General features: G+C 34.9%; 1 protein-coding gene across 1 annotated transcript; it reads left to right on the plus strand.

The window, feature by feature from the left end:
• Nucleotides 1-4,230: 4,230 nt before the first annotated feature.
• fam20a (FAM20A golgi associated secretory pathway pseudokinase) lies at nucleotides 4,231-18,949 on the plus strand. The gene is made up of 11 exons (XM_026223226.1): nucleotides 4,231-4,850; nucleotides 6,542-6,735; nucleotides 6,831-6,881; nucleotides 9,412-9,490; nucleotides 9,577-9,669; nucleotides 13,995-14,110; nucleotides 14,715-14,895; nucleotides 15,255-15,364; nucleotides 15,526-15,607; nucleotides 16,737-16,796; nucleotides 16,891-18,949. Exons 1-11 carry the CDS (start codon nucleotides 4,501-4,503, stop codon nucleotides 17,156-17,158), a joined length of 1,584 nt encoding a protein of 527 aa, XP_026079011.1. The 5' UTR covers nucleotides 4,231-4,500; the 3' UTR covers nucleotides 17,159-18,949.
• Nucleotides 18,950-20,386: the final 1,437 nt, after the last annotated feature.

The following is a 20,386-nucleotide window of genomic DNA, read 5'->3' on the forward strand; positions in this document are numbered from 1 at the left end:
TATGGTGAGAGAGTGCAGATGCATCGCCAGCGTCGGCGTGTGCCAGGATGGGCTACTGACTGTAAAGACATTGTAAGGCAACCACATCACAAACGTCAGACACACAAAAGTCTCCACCACAGTGGAAAAAACAGCTTTGAAAATCCTCATCTAATTTAAACGAGAAGCAGTTGAAAGCATTTTATTCACATGTTCACCACAAGCGTATGAGAACCATGACTGTAATTAGAGATAAAACTGTTTCTAGAAGATCAATGAGCGAGAAGATACGGCAGATTTCCTCAAGAGGAACTGAAATGAGCTTTTGCATGCTCTCTTCTGAAGCTTTTCTCTATTGTGAAACACTAGATATGATGGAGGTCACCAGTGTTTTTTTTTTTTTTGCACAGGTCAGTGACTACACAATGATTCACATTGTTCTGCACCTCACTTTTTTTTCAATAGACATGGTTTTCCATGGCTGTATTATTTATTAGAATATTAAGTCTAAACATTTTAAAAACATGTAGGTATTTTAGCCATACATTTCTTTTCTTTTTTTGTGGTTGTGAGGTATAGACGTTCTTTTAGGTCGTAGTAATGCACTGGTTATTATGCCCTTGATTTGATTGACAACATTAACAATATGTCTTTCTGAACAAACAAATACAACTACGCAAGACACAAACAAGTGTGTACAAAACACTGCATGGGGAGAACGAAGCACTTCGACAAGAGGAAGATCATTAAGAGAACTAATGACTAGTGAGTACTAATTAAAAAAACAAGGAAAGTAATGAGGAGCACAGACGAGCAACAGGGAAAACAAAACCAGTGTGCAATGAAACTAAACAGAGACTGTTACACCTACAACAACATTATAGCAACAATTTAGAACAACCATATAAAACAACAACACCCTAGCATCACCCAGGATTTTGCACAAGCTATTACATACACGTCTGTAAAAATATAACTATGCATGTGTCACCCTGAATTGACCTGGAAGTTACACTGTAGCGCACAGGGGCAGTATATATACCAGTTAGCAGCCTGTGATTGTACTTGGTGAAAGCACATTTAGACCATAGCTGCAGTCCAGACCTCGGAGAGGAATGTGTCCACTGCAGCACCGCAAAGACATACACAGCTCCAACCAAAATAAACACCTCCCTGGACATAAAACTCTTTAAAATCCAAAATGTGGTCCAAAAAACAAGCAGCCAGGTACCTCATTTGGAAAAAAGGGAACATAGGTAACCACCAAATGTATAATTTATGGTGTTCAGATTAAATTTAAACCGTTGTTATGTTCCATAAGACGTGGTTTTGAAACATTGTTTCCTCTAGATCTTATAAAGTCACAAATAGTGCATTTACAGTAATTCTATGCAGTGTGTACTAATCCAGTTGTTAATTAAATGCATATCAGAGTTGGGTCTTTTCTGCAAGAAATTACAGGGTACTGTTTGACTCATTAGTGTTCCCAGATCTTGCTATAAAAAACATCAAATAAGAACAGGCCAATAATAAACTTAAACCCAAACACATTATCTTGGAAATTATCCACGTTCCAAAATATAGTGACCTACCTACTTTACTAACCATGAACTGGAGCGCTTTATAAGCTGAGGCCAAAGACGCTTCATAAGTGTGGCTTGTAATAAGTGGACATGGCAACCCTTCAAGAGTTCACTCTGCAAAGAAGCCTTCGAAACGAGAAAAAAAAAAAAACACGACGGCTCTGTTGATGGTGGTTTAGATGAAATCTACGAACATAATGAGTTTGACTTTGGTCGCCGTTTACCAAACGTGTGAGATGCCAAGATGTTGTTTTGGTTACAACATGTCAGTCAATGCATTTTTGAGAGAGAGTTCTGTTCACACACAAAATGATAATTTAGGAGATTCACATCCATGTTTAAATGCTCCTGTCACTCCAGAAACTTTACTCTGTGTACGTGGCCATAGAAGCCACAAACAACACTCTAGCAAAGAACACCCTAGAACCTGCATAGCAATAAAATACAATAAAAATGGTCCCAAACTCAGACGGCCAAGTGCCTCAAATCATCTGAAAACAAATTATTTCCAAGGAACTACAAGCTTTAAAATTTGTGGGATTCAAATCAAATTTAAACAGTTATGGTGCATAAGACACGGTTTTGGCTCGTTGTTATCTCTAGAGCTTATAAAGTCACAGATAATGAGTCGTTTAATTCATGAAATATCACAAGCGCAGTCAGCACTGCTTCACCTGCACCTCTTGTCCTCTGGCGCATCGCAAGCCGATCGTTCATCATCCGAACATGAGCACAGCTCTGCACCGTGATTTATTAGTTGTTCCATCTATCCATTCAAGAAGAAGTGGACAACTGTACGCACAAATGTGAAATGTGATTGGCCTGCTCTCGTCTCTCGTCTGGGAATTCAGAAACTCCCTCTCAATGTGGAATGCATTCATCTGACAAGTGAGTACAAATGATGCCGTGTGAGAAGTTCCTCTTGTCACAGATGCTATATGCATGCATATATCTGTTTCTTTGTTGACTAGGAAACTTTCCTCACAACTTCTCACCGAGATTTCCCAAAAGCCAGCTTTTGACATGCCGTTATATAATTTGTTGAAAGAATTCCTGGAAGCTTTGGAGCTGCTCTGCATGAATAATCCAAGACAGATAACGAAGAGTACAAGTTAACATAGCACAAGGCTTTGGAGGACGAACAAAACAATTTTATAAATCAAGCATCAGTGACACTTCAAATAAGGCAGAAAAATGAAGTGCAATGTGAGTGTTCCTGATCCGAATCCAACAGCATGAAATAACTCCACACATATGAACGTCACAGTATAGAGGTGGCTGATGAAATCCCTCTAGAATTACCCAGAAGCCACCTCTCTCTGAAAGTACTGTAAATGCTGGCACTCGGTCAAGATTGAGGTCATCTGGTAGCAGGGATGGATTGGGTGTTACCCAGATACTTACTGTTCAGTGTTTTCAAACATCAACAACAGCTGCAAACAACATGTGATTTCATTCAAAAAGACATGTTTGTTTTCGAGCATGAAGGGGATCGCATTTCAAAATAGCATTGGATTTTGGACTCATCCACCCGTGCAGTGTTGGGAAAGACCTGCTTTTTTTTTTTTTACACTCAAAAAAATATTCAGGCCTAGACTTACTGTGTAAGTCAGTGTTGGTCAATGGCTGTTCATTCTTTAAAATATCTTCTTTTGTGTTTGGCACAACTTGAGGGTGAGTAAAATATGACAGAGTTTTCAGTTTTGGGTAAACTTTCCCGTTAAGACTTGGATTACATTTTAAATTTCCATTTGGATTACAGTTTTCACATACACTAATAAATCTAATGTGATGCATATTTGTCAGTCATATATAAACGAAACATAATAAAGAGGTAAATTAAATAGTACTAAATGTATTTTAGATACACAGTTCTCACCAAAAAATGATTTTGTTTCAATTTTAATTAGTTAATTATCACCAGTATGGCCATTTTTTTCATAGTTTTTACTTGAATAAATGTAATTATTTTCCCAACAAACAGATTAATGCTGATTCTAAACTGTTCGAATCAATGCATTTAGGAAAAACAGGATTATTTAAATAAAAATAAAAGTAGATGCACATTTTTTTTAGTGCTGAAATCTTATGTTTCGTACTTGTTTCAAATATGCATTAAACTTTAATACAAATTTATTAGTTTGCCAAAACTCTATAATCCAAATGGATAAAAAAAAATTATATATATATATATATATATATATATATAAATGTGCAATTCAAATACATAAATCTTAATTTTTCATCAAAAGCCTCAGAAAAGTGCATGTTTTCTGAAAACCTATTTTTAGGCTTCATTCTGTATCCCTTTCTTTGTTTTTGTAGATTTTTTCCTTCTCATCCCAAAGACAAAATAGTTGTCTGGAAAACTCCCCCAGTGCTTCCCATCCACCTCACACAGCTGTGTGCTGTGCTGTTTCAATGAAACGTGCAAATTTCACCAGTAAACGTTTGAGGCTGAGAAAAAACCCAGTCCTTTTTATTTCCCGACTGAAAACACTCAGTTTATGTGCGCTGGCACTCAGACCTGCTTTCCGACTCATTCCCTGCCTCTCCCTCTCCGTCTCCCTCCAGCGTGTGTGTTTTTTGATTGGAGGCTGTGTCTACATGGGAAGTGGGAAGGTGCAGCTGGAGTGCTGCCCGAAGGAAAGGAAAGCGCACAGCTTCCACGCTCCAGTCCTGAAGCAGCACAACGCAGAGAGAGAGAGAGAGAGAGAGCTAAGCAGCTTGACTCACAAGGGCACTGCGCTGTCTGGGTCAGATGTGCGAGCTACTGTGAGGAGCAGCATGCAGCTGATTTGAAAGGAATAAGCAGGGAACCAAGCATCGGTCTGACTAGAAGTTGCAGGATTCGTCAATGAAGAAGCAAAGATCATTTTACCAAACTTAGCCAGTTTGGAGGACATCTCAACCCAGCTGGTCACTCCAGCGTGGCGACATGAGGAGGGACCGGCTGCTGGTGACCGTCACTTTGGTCACTCTCTTGGCGGCTGACATCCATTTCGTCCTGCTTCCCAGACTCAAAACCTGGTATCATCTGCCCAGAGAAAGCTGTGCATGCAGGGTCACCAACGACAGCCTGGAGAACGGAGGAGCTACTACGACCGTCCCGTGGACGACCAGCCAGAATTTCACGGTGGTTTCCACCGAGCGAGGCTCTAAGCTGGAGCGGCTGTTCAGACATCCGCTCTACAACATCCGTCTTCCAGAACTGGGGCCCGACGAGCGGCTACTGCAAGAAGAGGAGCTCATGAATTACTGCAAGAAGAAAGTGAGCCGCTGGGAGAGGTACTCAACTGTTGGGCTTCATCTTAAAGAGTATGATGTGTTTATTAGCAGGGGATAGTTGTTACTTTAAGTTGTTAAATCTGCTTCTGGATTGATACATACTTTAAAGTGCTGACTAGGAATAAGTGTTGAACGTTTCCATCAGTACTGAACACACACTGACGATAAGGGGTAAGTTGTCACAATGGCAACCTGTTGCTTGACAATAAATTTAAGAAGAAGCTATTTTTAGTTGTTGACGCTTATTATAGCTTATTTGAATTTACTGTAATTAACAACTTAATTTGAGATTGGAGAAAAGACCTCGGTGAGGACAGAGCCTGCAGATTAAAGAAGATCAGGTGACTCAGTGATGTGTTTGCTTGTGTTTGGCCCAGCGGTGCACAGATCCGTGTGTGGTAATGCTCTGGATTGGGACACGTGGAATTGGCGTCTCATATCCTGTTGGCAGGTCACAGCGTGTGGTCACTGATGTCAGGGTCAAAGTACGACAACAAACAACTGCATAGTGCAAATCTGGGAATACTTGATACTTTTTGTCATACTTCAGGATCATTTTAAAAGCACCTTAATGTGCCAATAGACAACACGAGTGTCTCGTTACCCACATTAACCAGCTCACACTAGTCAAGACTCAAGAAGCTGTGGGTCCGTCAGTGGTCAGCCATCCCTGATTGGGCTGAAAAACACCTCAAATGTTGCTGTATTTGTAAGCAGAAACACACTGATGAGGCGTGATGTGAGTCTGTCTGTTAGCTCTGGTGAAGTCTGTGAACTATGGAAGCAGAGAGAAGAGGATTCACTTCTATCTTCTCGTGTGAGCTCCTGCTGGCTCGCTGCCACAGTAAACATTTCAAGAGTTTCTATTTGCATTTCAACTCATTTCTCTTTTCTCCATGATGTTGTCTCAAGCTGATGCGTGTTGAGGTCATGGTGACAATTTCTGACAATCAGCGGCGAACGCTTGCTCCAAAAGGGATCAATGATCTGTAACGTTGTGATTGTGTTTCTGCCAGGGTATTACTTGCAATGCCATTTAACTGATATAATAGTATTATATCCCTTATAATTAAAATAAAGCAAAATGTAAATATTTATTGTCATATAATATGGATATAGTACAATTTTGTTTAAAAATAAAGTCAAATTTTAACATTTATTTAAATATATATTGATTATTATTAATTAATAATATTATTCTATGCCTATTATTTTATATTCAGTGACAGCACATATACAGTATGTAGTCCCACCCTAATTTGTTTCTAATTTATTATCTTTGTTTTGTTTCACCTGGTAAATCTCTCAGTTACAGCAGTTAATTGTGAATGTGTGCATTATATTTTATGCCATGCCACTTAAATATTATAACAGTATTATGCTTGTGTGTTCAAAGATATTAAATAAAATAAAAGTTATTAAAACGTGTATGTGCGTGCAGTTTAAAGGTTTAAAATTTTAATTTTTCTACCTGTGCATGCAAAGGAAAGTCATTAACTTAACACCAAATAACACCTATATTGGTAGATCTCGCCAAATGTGTAATTTCTACTCATTTCATTCCAAGTGTTTGTGCAGGAAAGTACCTCTCACTTACATTTAAAGAGAAAAGATTTTAATTTCTGAATCTGACATTTTATATAATGACAGATGACATTTGTGTAAAAGCCAGCTCTTGTTCTCCTGCACAGAATGAAAAAGTTCTACATGGAGGCGGCAACAGCTTCAAACATCACTATTCTCGATCATCCCGTGACCTTTGACCCGGAGGCCAGCTGGCTGCGGTTCCATCTAGGGATCAATCGATATGCGCTGTACTCGAGAGACGACAGCGGCGTCGACAGACTCCTGCGAGACATGCAGACAGCCACCGTCATCAGCGCAGGTGATGCTATGCGAGGAGTTGGTTCAGTACCCAAATAAATCCCAAATCTGAAAAATGCTAATGCAGTATTTCTTGTCTGTTTCATTGTCTGACAGATTTCACCCAGGATGAGAAAGCGCTGAAGGGTGCATGTGACTGCTCACAAGGTAAATGTATATTTTTATCACCATTTATCTAACAAACTTGAACATTTTTAGCTGAAAACTATTAAAAACACTCTCCAATGTGCATAAATCAGAAAATACACTACATTTTCTTTTACAAAATACTAAATAATATGATGGCCACTTCTGAGTAAGGACTTCTGGAACTTATGAAAAACATTCACTACTGTTCAAAAGTTATGATATTTTTTAAGAAAATTAATACTGTGTTTCAGCAAGGATATATTAAAATGATTAAAAGTAACATTAAAGGCATTTATAGTGACAAAATATATATATATTTAAATTTAATGCTGTTCTTTTGAACTTTATATTCATCAAAGAATCCTGAAAAATAAAATGCATTTCAGTTTCCCCAAAAATATGAGGCAGTTTGAACCTTGGTGATAATCAGAAATGTTTCTTGAGCAGCATATTTTCATGATTTCTGAAGATCATCTGAAGACTGGAGTAATGATGTTGAAAATTCAGCTGCGCATCACAGAAATAAATTACATTTTACAATATATTCACATAGAAACCAGTTATTTTAAACAGTAATAATATTTCAAAATATTACTGTTTTTACTGAATTTTTACTCAAATAGATGCAGTCTCGGTAATCAAAAAAGACTTCTTCCAGAAATGTAAAAAAAAAATCTTTCCGACCCCAAACTTTTGAACAGTTGTATAATGGACAACTAAATAATATACAATATAAAAATACATTAGCACAGTCTTGTTAAAAAAAATTACCTTTGACAGTGAAATTCAATTCATTGCTTCTCAAAAACAGTATTTTACTATAAAAATTTATTTAAAATTGCATGTGTTATCTTTTGCATTTTTTCCCTTGAGTTTTGCGTCTTCTTGCACTTGAACAGACAAATACAGGATACATGTCAAAATACCCATCTTTGGTGAGTATCCTCGAAAACCTGTTGACTATATCTTAAGTGAACGCAAACATTTGAGAAAGAAATCTGTTGTGTATATTGTTAAATTATATCCATGCATTGTGTCTTAAAGTGACGGCACCTAATTTTTTTTGCTCCTGTTGATGTGCTTAACCTCTCAATTCAAGATGCTGTTTACATTGCTTCCCCCATTTTTCTTTTTCAAAATTGATACCATGTGCGTGATTCAAATTGGTTTACTGTTTAAACCAGTATATCGTCCAGCACTAATTGCAAGTCGGTGGTGTAGAGTAGAAAGCCACTAACAAAGGCCTAGTTTCAATGGCATTGTTTTATAATGAATGGCCAATGGTTTAAGGTAGATGAGGCCATTATATAAGCTGCCACTCACGAAAGTCTAGAGTAAACGCCTCTTAATGTCCACCAGCACCATCCTATAACAGACAGTGAGGATAAAACCACACAAACGCATCTGGCCCCGAGCGCTTACACATGAACCAAATACTATTGCAGGTTTTCCACTTTTAGCTCTTTTTGTCCTTATTGAATGTCTAATAGAGTATAACTGCAATGTTTTGTTATTTGCATTGAACTTTTGTGTTGTTTATCTGTTATGCTTATTACTCATGTGTTATTTTGGAGTGTGGTTGAGTTTGTGAACTATTGATATGATTGTGCTGAAAAGGAGCTAAATGAAGTTTGAACGGTGCGGTTGAGGATTGCCGGCAGCCGGCCATGGCTTGCCAAACCCTCAGACAAAAGCTAAGGAACAGCAGTGGTGGAGCGTTGTGTTCACCGCAAGCCCTGTTATGTAAAGATCCCTCTATAATTAAACTATAACAGCTGAAAGGTCGAAAAAAAATAAGATCTCAGTCCAAAATGAGTCAAGTGTTTGACAATATCCTGACATTTTTAATCCCATTTTCCAGGAATGTGTTTCTTGGAAGTGATTATTCTGGATTGTTTTGCATATATAACATTTAGAAACATTGTTTTATTATTTTACTTTAGTTATATAAAGCTGAAAATGTTTTATAACAGAAAAATAAGTATTGTGCGATTTCAAATGTTGCCTTTCATGCAGTGTATAATGTAGCTGTAGACTCCCAAAACTATTTGTGACCCTGTAGCATAAAAACAGTCTTAAGTCTCTTGGGTATATTTGTAGCAATAGCCAAAAATACATTGTATGGGTTAAAATTATATGTTTTTCTGTAACGCAAAAAATATTTAGGATATTAAGTAAAGATCATGTTCCATGAAGATATTTTATTAAATTTCCTACCGTAAATATATCAAGATGTCATTTTGGATTAGTAATATGCATTGCTAAGAACTTCATTTGGACAACTTTAAAGGCGATTTTCTCAATATTTGGATTTTTTTTGCACCCTCAGATTCCAGATTTTAAAATAGTTGCATACATCAATGGAAACCTTATTTATTCAGCTTTCAGATGATACATAATTTTCAGTTTGTAAAGATTTACCTTTTGTGGTCCAGGGTCACATATTAAGAACCTTAAAAATTGCACAATAGGTCACTTTAAACTTTAGTCTCTTGACTAATAATTTTTTTAATATATATAACTCTTTTCTTTTATTCTGTCTAATCAGTGGTTAAACCAAGCGGTCTTCACCTGAAGTTGGCCCTAAAGCTCCAAGATTTTGGCAAAGCTATGTTTAAACCAATGAGGTATCACTTTGCTTTTAGATGGACTTATAAGTACACTTTGATTTAGATTTAGGTTGAACTGATAGTGATGGTCCTTTTGATTTCAGACAGGAGAGACATGAAGAGACGCCGGAGAACTTCTTCTATTTTGTCGACTTTCAGAGACACAATGCTGAGATAGCAGCTTTCCACCTCGACAGGTGAGAAGGACGAACGTCATCAGAGTCACACAGCGAAGGCAACCGGATTAACAGACAGATAGACAAGAGCAGGAATGAATTATAGAGTGAAGGATCTGATATGAGTAAACAGATGAAATCCCTCAGAGAGATACTGCACATCATAGTTTAGGCCTGTTGAGACTCTCAACAAAACATATTTGGTGAGGTCTGTTGTGGACGATTATACAGTGATGAAACCTTAGGGCAAGTCCACATTTTGTGGTCCTTTTTTCGAACATCGCATCCAGACTAGCAATATTACGCAATATTGTGCAACAGTCGATGTTCGGGAAATAAAAATCCCATTCATTTTTCCACAGGGGAATTGATTTTTGAAGCTGTTAAAGACAGGCTTGTTTTGAACTACAGGGTTTTAGATAGATTGTATATGTCTTTGTTGAAGTTTAATTATTTCAATTGGTTTCTTAAATAATAATGTTGGGCATTAGAATTTTTGGTGAAAAACTACATTACCCATAATTCTTCCAATCAATATATCCATTGTTTTACATTTATTATGTAGTTCTAAATGCTTCATGGGATTGTAGTTCTTTTACAAAGCTAGTAAGCTCACAGTCTTGCATCTTTGTTAGTTTATGGCTTATGACTCTTAAACAAAATCCCTATGGGAATGAAAATTAATAGGAAAACATGCTGATGAATCCCCATTTTTCTTACTGTGAGAATTTCTAAAAACTAAGGTTTACAGGTCAGTTTATTTTATTTGTGTAGTGCTTTTTACAAAGCGTATCATTTCCAAAGTGAACAAGCTGTCGACAGCGGCTAAGGAAAAATTCCCCAGGAGTTTCACCCTGTCATTAGTGGTGTAAGCAAAGACACTTGAGAAAAGGGTGTTTTTTCCTGCAGGTTATTCCTCATCTGAGCTTGATTCAACACTCTAAGTAAAGAAAAGTCACTGCTGAAGGATACGACTGCGGTTTAGTGCCACGTTCTAAGATTACACGATTAAACTCATAATATTTTGAGAATAAAGTTTAAATATTATGAGAATAAAGTCAAAATATTCTCGTTGTAGGCCTATTACGACTTTTCCCTTGAAACGACTTTAGACTTTATTCTCGTAATATTTTGACTTTATTCTTGTAGTAGTCATATTACGACTTTTTTCTTGTAACGTTTCGACTTTATTCTCGTAGTAGGCCTATTACGACTTTTTTCTCAAAACATTTTGACTTTATTCTCGTAATATTTTGACTTTATTCTCTTAATATTCTAACTTTATTCTCGTAGTAGGCCTATTACAAATTTTTTCTCGAAACATTTAGACTTTATTCTCATAATATTTTGACTTTATTCTCGTAGTAGGCCTATTACGACTTTTTTCTTGAAATGTTTCGACTTTATTCTCGTAATATTTTGACTTTATTCTCATTGTAGGCCTATTACGACTTTTTTCTTGAAACGTTTCGACTATATTCTCGTAATATTTTGACTTTATTCTCGTAGTAGGCCTATAACGACTTTTTTCTTGAAACGTTTCGACTTTATTCTCGTGATATTTTGACTTTATTCTTGTAATATTCTAATTTTATTCTCGTAGTAGGCCTATTACAACTTTTTTCTCAAAACATTTTGACTTTATTCTCATAATATTTTGACTTTATTCTCATAGTAGGCCTATTACGACTTTTTTCTTGAAATGTTTCAACTTTATTCTCGTAATATTTTGACTTTATTCTCATTGTAGGCCTATTACGACTTTTTTCTTGAAACGTTTCGACTATATTCTCGTAATACTTTGACTTTATTCTTGTATTAGGCCTATTACGACTTTTTTCTCGAAACGTTTCGACTATATTCTCGTAATATTTTGACTTTATTTTCGTAGTAGGCCTATTACGACTTTTTTCTTGAAATGTTTCAACTTTATTCTCGTAATATTTGGACTTTATTCTCGTATTAACCCTATTACGACTTTTTTCTTGAAACGTTTAAACTTTTTTATCGAAACGTTTTGACTATATTCTCAAAATATTTTGACTTTATTCTCATAGTAGGCCTATTACGACTTTTTTCTTGAAATGTTTCAACTTTATTCTCGTAATATTTTGACTTTATTCTCATTGTAGGCCTATTACGACTTTTTTCTTGAAACGTTTCGACTATATTCTCGTAATACTTTGACTTTATTCTTGTATTAGGCCTATTACGACTTTTTTCTCGAAACGTTTCGACTATATTCTCGTAATATTTTGACTTTATTTTCGTAGTAGGCCTATTACGACTTTTTTCTTGAAATGTTTCAACTTTATTCTCGTAATATTTGGACTTTATTCTCGTATTAACCCTATTACGACTTTTTTCTTGAAACGTTTAAACTTTTTTATCGAAACGTTTTGACTATATTCTCAAAATATTTTGACTTTATTCTCGTAGTAGGCCTATTACGACTTTTTTCTTGAAACATTTAGACTTTATTCTCATAATATTTTGACTTTTTTCTCGTAATAGGCCTATTACGAATGTTTTCTTGAAACATTTAGACTTTATTCTCATAATATTTTGACTTTATTCTCATTGTAGGCCTATTACGACTTTTTTCTCAAAACATTTCGACTTTATTTTCGTAATATTTCAACTTTATTTTTGTAGTAGGCGTATTACGACTTTTTTCTCAAAACATTTAAACTTTATCCTCATAATATTTAAACTTTATTCTCGTTGTAGGCCTATTAAGACTTTTTTTCTCGAAAGATTCCGACTTTATTCTCATAATATTTGGACTTTATTCTCATAGTAGGCCTATTTTGACTTTTTCTCGAAACATTTCGACTATTCTCGTAATATTATAATTTTATTCTCGTATTAGGCCTATTACAACTTTTTTCTCAAAACATTTTGACTTTATTCTCATAATATTTTGACTTTATTCTCGTAGTAGGCCTATTACGACTTTTTTCTTGAAATGTTTCGACTTTATTCTCGTAATATTTTGACTTTATTCTCGTATTAGGCCTATTACAACTTTTTTCTCGAAACGTTTCGACTATATTCTCGTAATATTTTGACTTTATTCTCGTATTAGGCCTATTACGACTTTTTTCTCAAAACATTTTGACTTTATTCTCATAATATTTTGACTTTATTCTCGTAGTAGGCCTATTACGACTTTTTCCTTGAAACGTTTCGACTATATTCTCGTAATATTTTGACTTTATTCTCGAATTAGGCCTATTACAACTTTTTTCTCGAAACGTTTCGACTATATTCTCGTAATATTTCGACTTTATTCTCGTATTAAGCCTATTACGATTTTTTTCTTGAAACGTTTCAACTTTTTTATCGAAACGTTTCGACTATATTCTCGTAATATTTTTACTTTATTCTCGTAGTAGTCCTATTATGACTTTTTTCTTGAAACATTTGGACTTTATTCTCATAATATTTTGACTTTATTCTCGTGTTTAGCCTATTACGACTTTTTTCTTGAAACGTTTCAACTTTTTTATCGAAACGTTTCGACTATATTCTCATAATATTTTGACTTTATTCTCGTAGTAGGCCTATTACGACTTTTTTCTTGAAACATTTAGACTTTATTTTCATAATATTTTGACTTTATTCTCGTATTAAGCCTATTACGAATGTTTTCTTGAAACATTTAGACTTTATTCTCATAATATTTTGACTTTATTCTCATTGTAGGCCTATTACAACTTTTTTCTCGAAACATTTAGACTTTATTTTCGTAATATTTCGACTTTATTTTCGTAGTAGGCATATTACGACTTTTTTTCTCAAAACATTTAAACTTTATCCTCATAATATTTAAACTTTATTCTCGTTGTAGGCCTATTACGACTTTTTTTCGAAACATTTCGACTTTATTCTCATAATATTTGGACTTTATTCTCATAGTAGGCCTATTCTGACTTTTTTTTTTTAAACGTTTCAACTTTATTCTTGTAATACTTTGACTTTATTCTCGCTGTAGGCCTATTGCGACTTTTTCTTGAAACATTTCGACTTTATTCTCATAACATTTAACTCTATTCTCGTAATTTCGACTTTATTCTCAAAATATTACGACTTTAAACTCGTAAACTTAAATTTGTATCTTTTTTTTTTTTATGTGGCACTAAAACCCTGTCGTAGAAGGAAAGCAAATGGAATTGAAAATCTTCTAAGAATCATGTATAATGCTACTGGACAAGCTGAAATCTGATAAAAATCCCTTTAACAAGCCTATTTAGATACTTTAGCAGGTCTCACTCAAAATATCAAGTTGATAATAAAGCTGAATTAGATGGTCAGCCATGTGTGATTAAATGAATTGTGTGCAGAGTGCTGGACTTCCGGAGAGTTCCACCGGTGGTGGGACGATTCATTAACGTGACGGGTGAAATTTTGTATATAACACACAATGAGGAGCTGCGCAGTGTCTTCTTCAACTCTCCAGGTTGGCATTACTAGTTAAAAACAAATTTTTACAAATTTTTTACAAAAGAAATATAATTAATGCTTCTGTTCATAAGTTTGGGGTAAGTACATTTATTTTTATTTTACAAGGATGCATTAAATTGATCAAAAGTGTCAGGAAAGACATTTATAATGTTACAAAATATTTATATTTCAAATAAATGCTGTTTTTGAAATTCTCTATTCATCAAAGAATCCTAAAAAAAATTATCACTGTCTCCACAAAAAAAAAAAAAAACTTTTTTCAACATTGATAATCAGAAATGTTTCTTAAGCAGTAAATCATCATATTTTCATGATTTCTGAAGATCATGTGACACTGAAGACTGGAGGAATGATGCTGAAAATACAGCTTTGATCACAGGAATAAATTAAATTTAAAAATGTATTCAAATAATAATAAAATAAATTATATCACAAAATGTAACTGTATTTTTTTGATCAAATAAATTAACTTATGAACATACAAAACTAAAAATTTGTGCCCCAAACTTATGAACGGTTCTGTCTGTTTATATGTGTAACTTTGGGCCAGTTTTTATAGAAGTGAGTTGCTTTAAATGCTTTTCTTTTTTCTTGACCAGCCAACAACACGTGTTTCTTTGCAAAGTGTTTGTACGTGTGCAAGTCGGAGTACGCCGTGTGTGGTCATCCTGATCTGCTGGAGGGCTCTATGTCTGCTTATCTACCGGGGTTGAGCATCGCCCCGCGTATCTCCATCCCAAACCCCTGGATCCGCGCCTACAGTTTCACCGGGAGAGAGGAGTACGCTCCGACCTTCATACACACTCAATCACTCTCAAGTTTTGAATACTAAGAATGGTTATTTTCTTTCCGGGACTTAATAAGAGCAGGAATGTGTTTTAAGAAAATAAAAAGGGTCTGTTTAGATACAGTTTAACTTGATTTATGATGAATATAAAACAGTTATCCGGTCTGATCAACATTTGTTGTTTTATGAAGTGTACAATTTCCTTATTTGGATTTGAGAAATCCAGCTCTTGATTCAGGCCATGGCTAAGACGCAAAAATGTTTGTCATGCTTACAAAAGGGTCTGAAAGTTCAGTAATGTTCAGATGAGTCCAACAGCTTGAAGCTATTAACATCTTCTGTTTCGTCTCAGGTGGGAGGTCAATCCGTTATACTGTGATACTGTCAAAAAACTTTATCCCTACAACTCTGGGAACAGACTGCTCAACATTATTGACATGGCTATATTTGACTTCCTTACAGGCATGTAAACGCTTTCCATGTCGACACTTGATTGGATTTATTTATGTCAAAACTTACATGAAAAATGTTTCGTACTTGACGATCAAAGTAGTGTTGTTGGTTGGTTTTGCTCCAAAATAAGCATCACACTGACAATAAGGAAATTCTCTTTCATGTCTTAGGAAACATGGACAGACACCACTATGAAATTTTCACCAAGTTTGGAGATGATGGCTTCCTGCTTCACTTAGACAATGCCAGAGGGTATGTTCTCATCCGTATAATTTTGGGGACTTTAACACTGAATGCATTTTTACAATGCACTGCACTGCTTTTTCATAGTTTTGGCCATTGTCATCTATTCCAGTGTCTTGTGCAATACATGGTGTTCAATAAACACAGCACTCGAGTCAAGAGTTCAGATTTGAAAACGTGTTCCTAGACCTTTCATTTCTTTTTCATTCCACTGCTTTGCATCTTGCATTTATATATATATATATATATATATATATATATATATATATATATATATATATAAACACTTAATGTGTGAATAGCCCCTTTGTTTATGAAAGTGCTTTCTAATGGAAGCAAATTTTTGATGCGAGAAAAAATTTAATGGTTTGGTAAATCGGGACATAAAATTTTAAAATTATGAAAAAAATAGTTAATTATGAGATAAAAAGTTGAAATTAACAAAAAAATTAAATTATGAGATAAGTCATAATTGAGATAAAGACTAAACTAACAAAAAACGTCACATTATGAATTATACAAAGTAAAAATCATGACAAAAAGTAAAGTAATAAAAAGTCAAAATTATGGGATAAAAGTTATTAGATAAATTCAACATTATGATGTTCAAATTATGACATAAAAGTCATAATTGGGATCAAAAACGTACAAAAAAAGATACAATTATAATATAAGGTCTAAATGATTAGAAAAACTCAACGATAAAAAGTTTAAATTGACAGCCAAAATTATGAGATAGAGAGTCATAATCATTACACAATTCAGGAAAATCACCCAAGTCAAAACTGAGAAGTTCAAATATGGCAAAACATGTAGAAAGTTTTGAGATAAAAAGTCTGCATAGACAAAGAAAAATGTATTTAGTAGGTCATGAGATAGAAAAGTCAAAACGGACCGAGTCAAAATTATGAGATAAAGTGGAAATTGTCACATGAGAATCGAAATATAAAAAAGTAGAATTTTGTCATAATTATGACTTTGTGTCATTTTTGTCTGATTATGACTTAGGATATCAAAATGTCAGTTTCTGTCATAATTTGGATTTTTTAATCCCCTAATTATGATTGACCAAAGCATGATTTATTTATTTTTTATTATGAGGCCTAAACGGGCTTCTTCATCCTCTTGTGCACTGCAGATTCGGCCGGCATTCAGACGATGAGATGTCCATTCTTGCTCCATTGACCCAATGTTGCATGTAAGAATCTTTCTGAAATATTTATTAAATTGTATTATTCTGAATGTTGTATGAGATATGTAGTCTTACTCATTAAACGCATGGCCTCTCACAGGATCAAGCGTTCCACGCTGTTCAGACTGAAGCTTTTGGCGAAGTCCGAGTACCGCCTGAGCGACGTCATGAGGGAATCCCTCTCCAGAGACCCTCTCTCTCCAGTCCTGACCGAGGACCACCTGCAGGCCTTGGACCGCCGGCTCGGACATGTGCTCAGGACAGTAGGAAAGTGTGCGAAGAAGCTGGGAGAACCACAAGTGGTGATCACAGATTTTGTAGAGTCATCCAGAGTAACTACAAGCCACCCAAGAGGAAACAACAGGTGACAGAACGAGAAGAGCGAGGGCTGGAGGAGATATCAGCAATCCACTGAAGTGACGTTATGATAACTTTCAGACTAAATCACCACCCGTCCTGTCCAAAATCATGGCATCTAAGGACATCAGGAGGAAAAATTATTCATATTTCCGATTGGTTAAAAAGGGCTGTGTAATATTCTTAACTGTCGAAATTATGAGCTAAAAAGTCACATTTATGAATTTAACAAAGTTTCACAAACTAAAACGAAGAGAGAAGGTCACAGAGATTAAAATTATGACAATTATGAGAGAATCAAAACTATGAGATCGTTAAGTAATTATTGAGATGAAGAGCTCTGAAATTGACATGAAATTTAAATTATGAGTTGAAATGTTCATGAAACATCTGAATATGAGATAAAACTTAGTATCGCGATGTCAATATATAACAATATATAACATAACTACTAAAGTATGTCTTTTTAACTCGTGTTGAGCGTTTATCTCATATTTATGACTTTATCGTAATTATGATCGGCTAAAAAGGGCTGTCTGATAGTCCTATAAAATCTTAATCGTCAAAAGTGACAAAAAGTCAAAATTATGAGATACAAAGTCATAATCATAACAGCCAAAATTATCACTTAAGTAGAAATTATGAGATAAATCGGAGAGAAACAAAGAATAAAAATATAACGCATAAATACGATCATATCAAAATTATGAGAAAATGTCAAAATTATGAGACAAGTCATTAAAGACAAAGGGATCATAAAATAGTGAAATAAAAAAACATATTTGTAAATTTTGTGATGAATATCTCATAGTTCCAACTTTCTATCTCATAAGTATCACTTTTTGTCTCATAATTAACTTGGTAGCACTTTATTTTACAGTCCTGTTCCTCATATACATACTATGTACTTATTACAGTAATTACAATAACTATGTAATAACTAGGTACTAACCCTGAACCTACCCCTAAACCTAACCCTACCCCATGTAGTTACCTTGTGTTACCAGAACTTTCTTAGATAAATACACTGTAAGTACATGTTAGTACACGTACTGTAAAATAAAGTGCAACCATTAACTTTATATAATTTTGACCTTCTATCTCATGTTTGTCTTTGTATCATAATTATGCAAAAAAGGGGTCACTTAAATATTATTTCAAGAACCTCCCTCTCTAAAATCCCTCAGGCCAGACAGACAGATGATGCAGCATTCGCAGGAGAGAGATGATCTTCAGATCTCCTTACATCAGCAAACACACCATTCATGTGGTGCTTTAACTGCACAGCAAGTAGCATTTCCTCTGATTATCCGTTCCTTTTCTGTCCATTTTTATACAAACAACCATTAGTGGCGGCTGAGCTGATGATGTAGCACACAAACAGGCCACATCACCAGAGAAACTCTGCGGTAGGTTGCGAGACAGATTTCCAGACGGACCGTAAGCGTGTAATCTTCAGCTGTCTCATCTGGTTGCACTTCACAGGCTGTCAAGTGGAATCTTTGAAAATGAATCAAACCAAATCATTTGAAGTTTTTAAGCGTTGTTGCAACTTGTGGTTCACCACGTTATTGCTAGCTGAAATCCGTCATCATTAGTGTCTCAGCTGGCAGAGATCAATTTGGGTTTACCAAATGCTGATCAAATGCTCAAAATGTTAATTTCGGAATTGGTGGTGGTGGATAAACATGATCTAAAAAAAAAATAAAAAAAAAAAAAACCTGCAAATCAAATTCTGGTCATAATTATTCATGGCTGTTTGTCACATTCTCACATTTGCTCATTAAAATGACAAAAATGTTTTCATACTTTTTGATTCAGTGGAGTTCCTGACTGCCAGCGGACAGAAAGCCTTATAATGAAAACACAATTGATTGTGGCACTCAAGCAGGTGAATTCAGTCCCATCTGTTGGATGAGAACAGATTCGGCAAATGCCACACAACATACAAACCAAGGATATCTCAAATTATAATTCTACAGAACTATATCTGCAGTATGGTTATCGCAACACAATCCTTTAATAATTCTAACATTTCTGATTATTATCAGTGTTGCAAGGAGTTCATATTTTTTGTGGAAATTGTGATTTTTTTTTTTTTCAAGATTCTTTGATGAATGGAATGTTCAAAAGAACAGAATTTATTTGAAATAGAAATCTTTTGTAACATTAAAAATGTCTTTATTGTTAATTAATCAATTTAATACATCCTACAAAAAACATAAACCTCTTACTGAATGTGTACAACAAAGCACATTGCATATAATGTAGTACGTAATAATTCCATTCCAATCGGTCAGATTTTATTATTATTTTTTGTTGAACGCTGCCTCCTTGAATATTTATGACAACTTGTAAGAAATTTGAGCATTTGGTTTGAAAGAAAGTCTTCCACTCCATTTGATGGTTCAATAACAACCTTTTTATTGCTTAAACTGCCATTTGGACGATCTACAGTATACCAAAAAGATTATGTTCTGCGCAAAACTCACTGGAAATCAGACTACACATCTGGGTAACATTGACAAATAAATCATCATCAGTGGTCAGCAGTATATCAGCAGCAGGGCACAGAACCAGCAGAAATGTTGTGGTTTGAAGGAGCAGCTCTATTCATCTGTTTATTCATCAGTCATTCTGTCCATTCATTCACACAGATACAAGCGTCACTGCTGTGAAGAGGAGTGTGTGTGTGTGTGTGTGTGTGTGTGAGTGAGTTTCTGCCCTTATTATTTCAGGGGAAGTGACTTTAATAAATGTGACAAAGATGCCAAGATGAAGCTGAAAGAATCTGTTGCACCGTTTTAATACGCACTTCTCAAAAACTCAAACAAGGAACAATAATGAGAATCGTCTTTTCTAAAGAGAATCAAACACTGATTACTCTGGATTGTTTAACAGCAAAACAGAATATGGACATGTAAATATCAAATCACTGATGTTCATTTTAACTTGAGCTCCTGGTGGAGTTTTTATAAATAAAAAAAAACGTATCAAAGATATTTTGAAGTCATTCATGATGTTAAAAGCTGAGAGGATTTCATTTTCTGGTTTATGACTGTTTTTGTGAGCCTCTGTTTTCAAACAGTACCATTAGAAACCAGAGACCTCGGAAAATACATTAAAATCTCATTTTATAATAGTTTCAGTCTTTTAATTCGACATTAAAACTGCTACAAGCAAAGGAATAGTTCTCCCAAAAACGTACCCATCATCAGGCCATTCAAGATGTAGATGAG

Source organism: Carassius auratus, chromosome 37 (genome assembly GCF_003368295.1).
Source record: "Carassius auratus strain Wakin chromosome 37, ASM336829v1, whole genome shotgun sequence".
Taxonomy (NCBI): Eukaryota; Metazoa; Chordata; class Actinopteri; order Cypriniformes; family Cyprinidae; genus Carassius; species Carassius auratus.

What these genes read in the sequence shown, in the direction of transcription:
- fam20a (XM_026223226.1), top strand. Translation starts at nt 4,501, where the DNA reads ATGAGGAGGGACCGGCTGCTGGTGACCGTCACTTTGGTCACTCTCTTG. An exon ending in AGCCACCGTCATCAGCGCAG is followed by an intron (nt 6,736 to 6,830) that starts GTGATGCTATGC and finishes ATTGTCTGACAG; the next exon opens with ATTTCACCCAGGATGAGAAA. An exon ending in GCTATGTTTAAACCAATGAG is followed by an intron (nt 9,491 to 9,576) that starts GTATCACTTTGC and finishes TTTTGATTTCAG; the next exon opens with ACAGGAGAGACATGAAGAGA.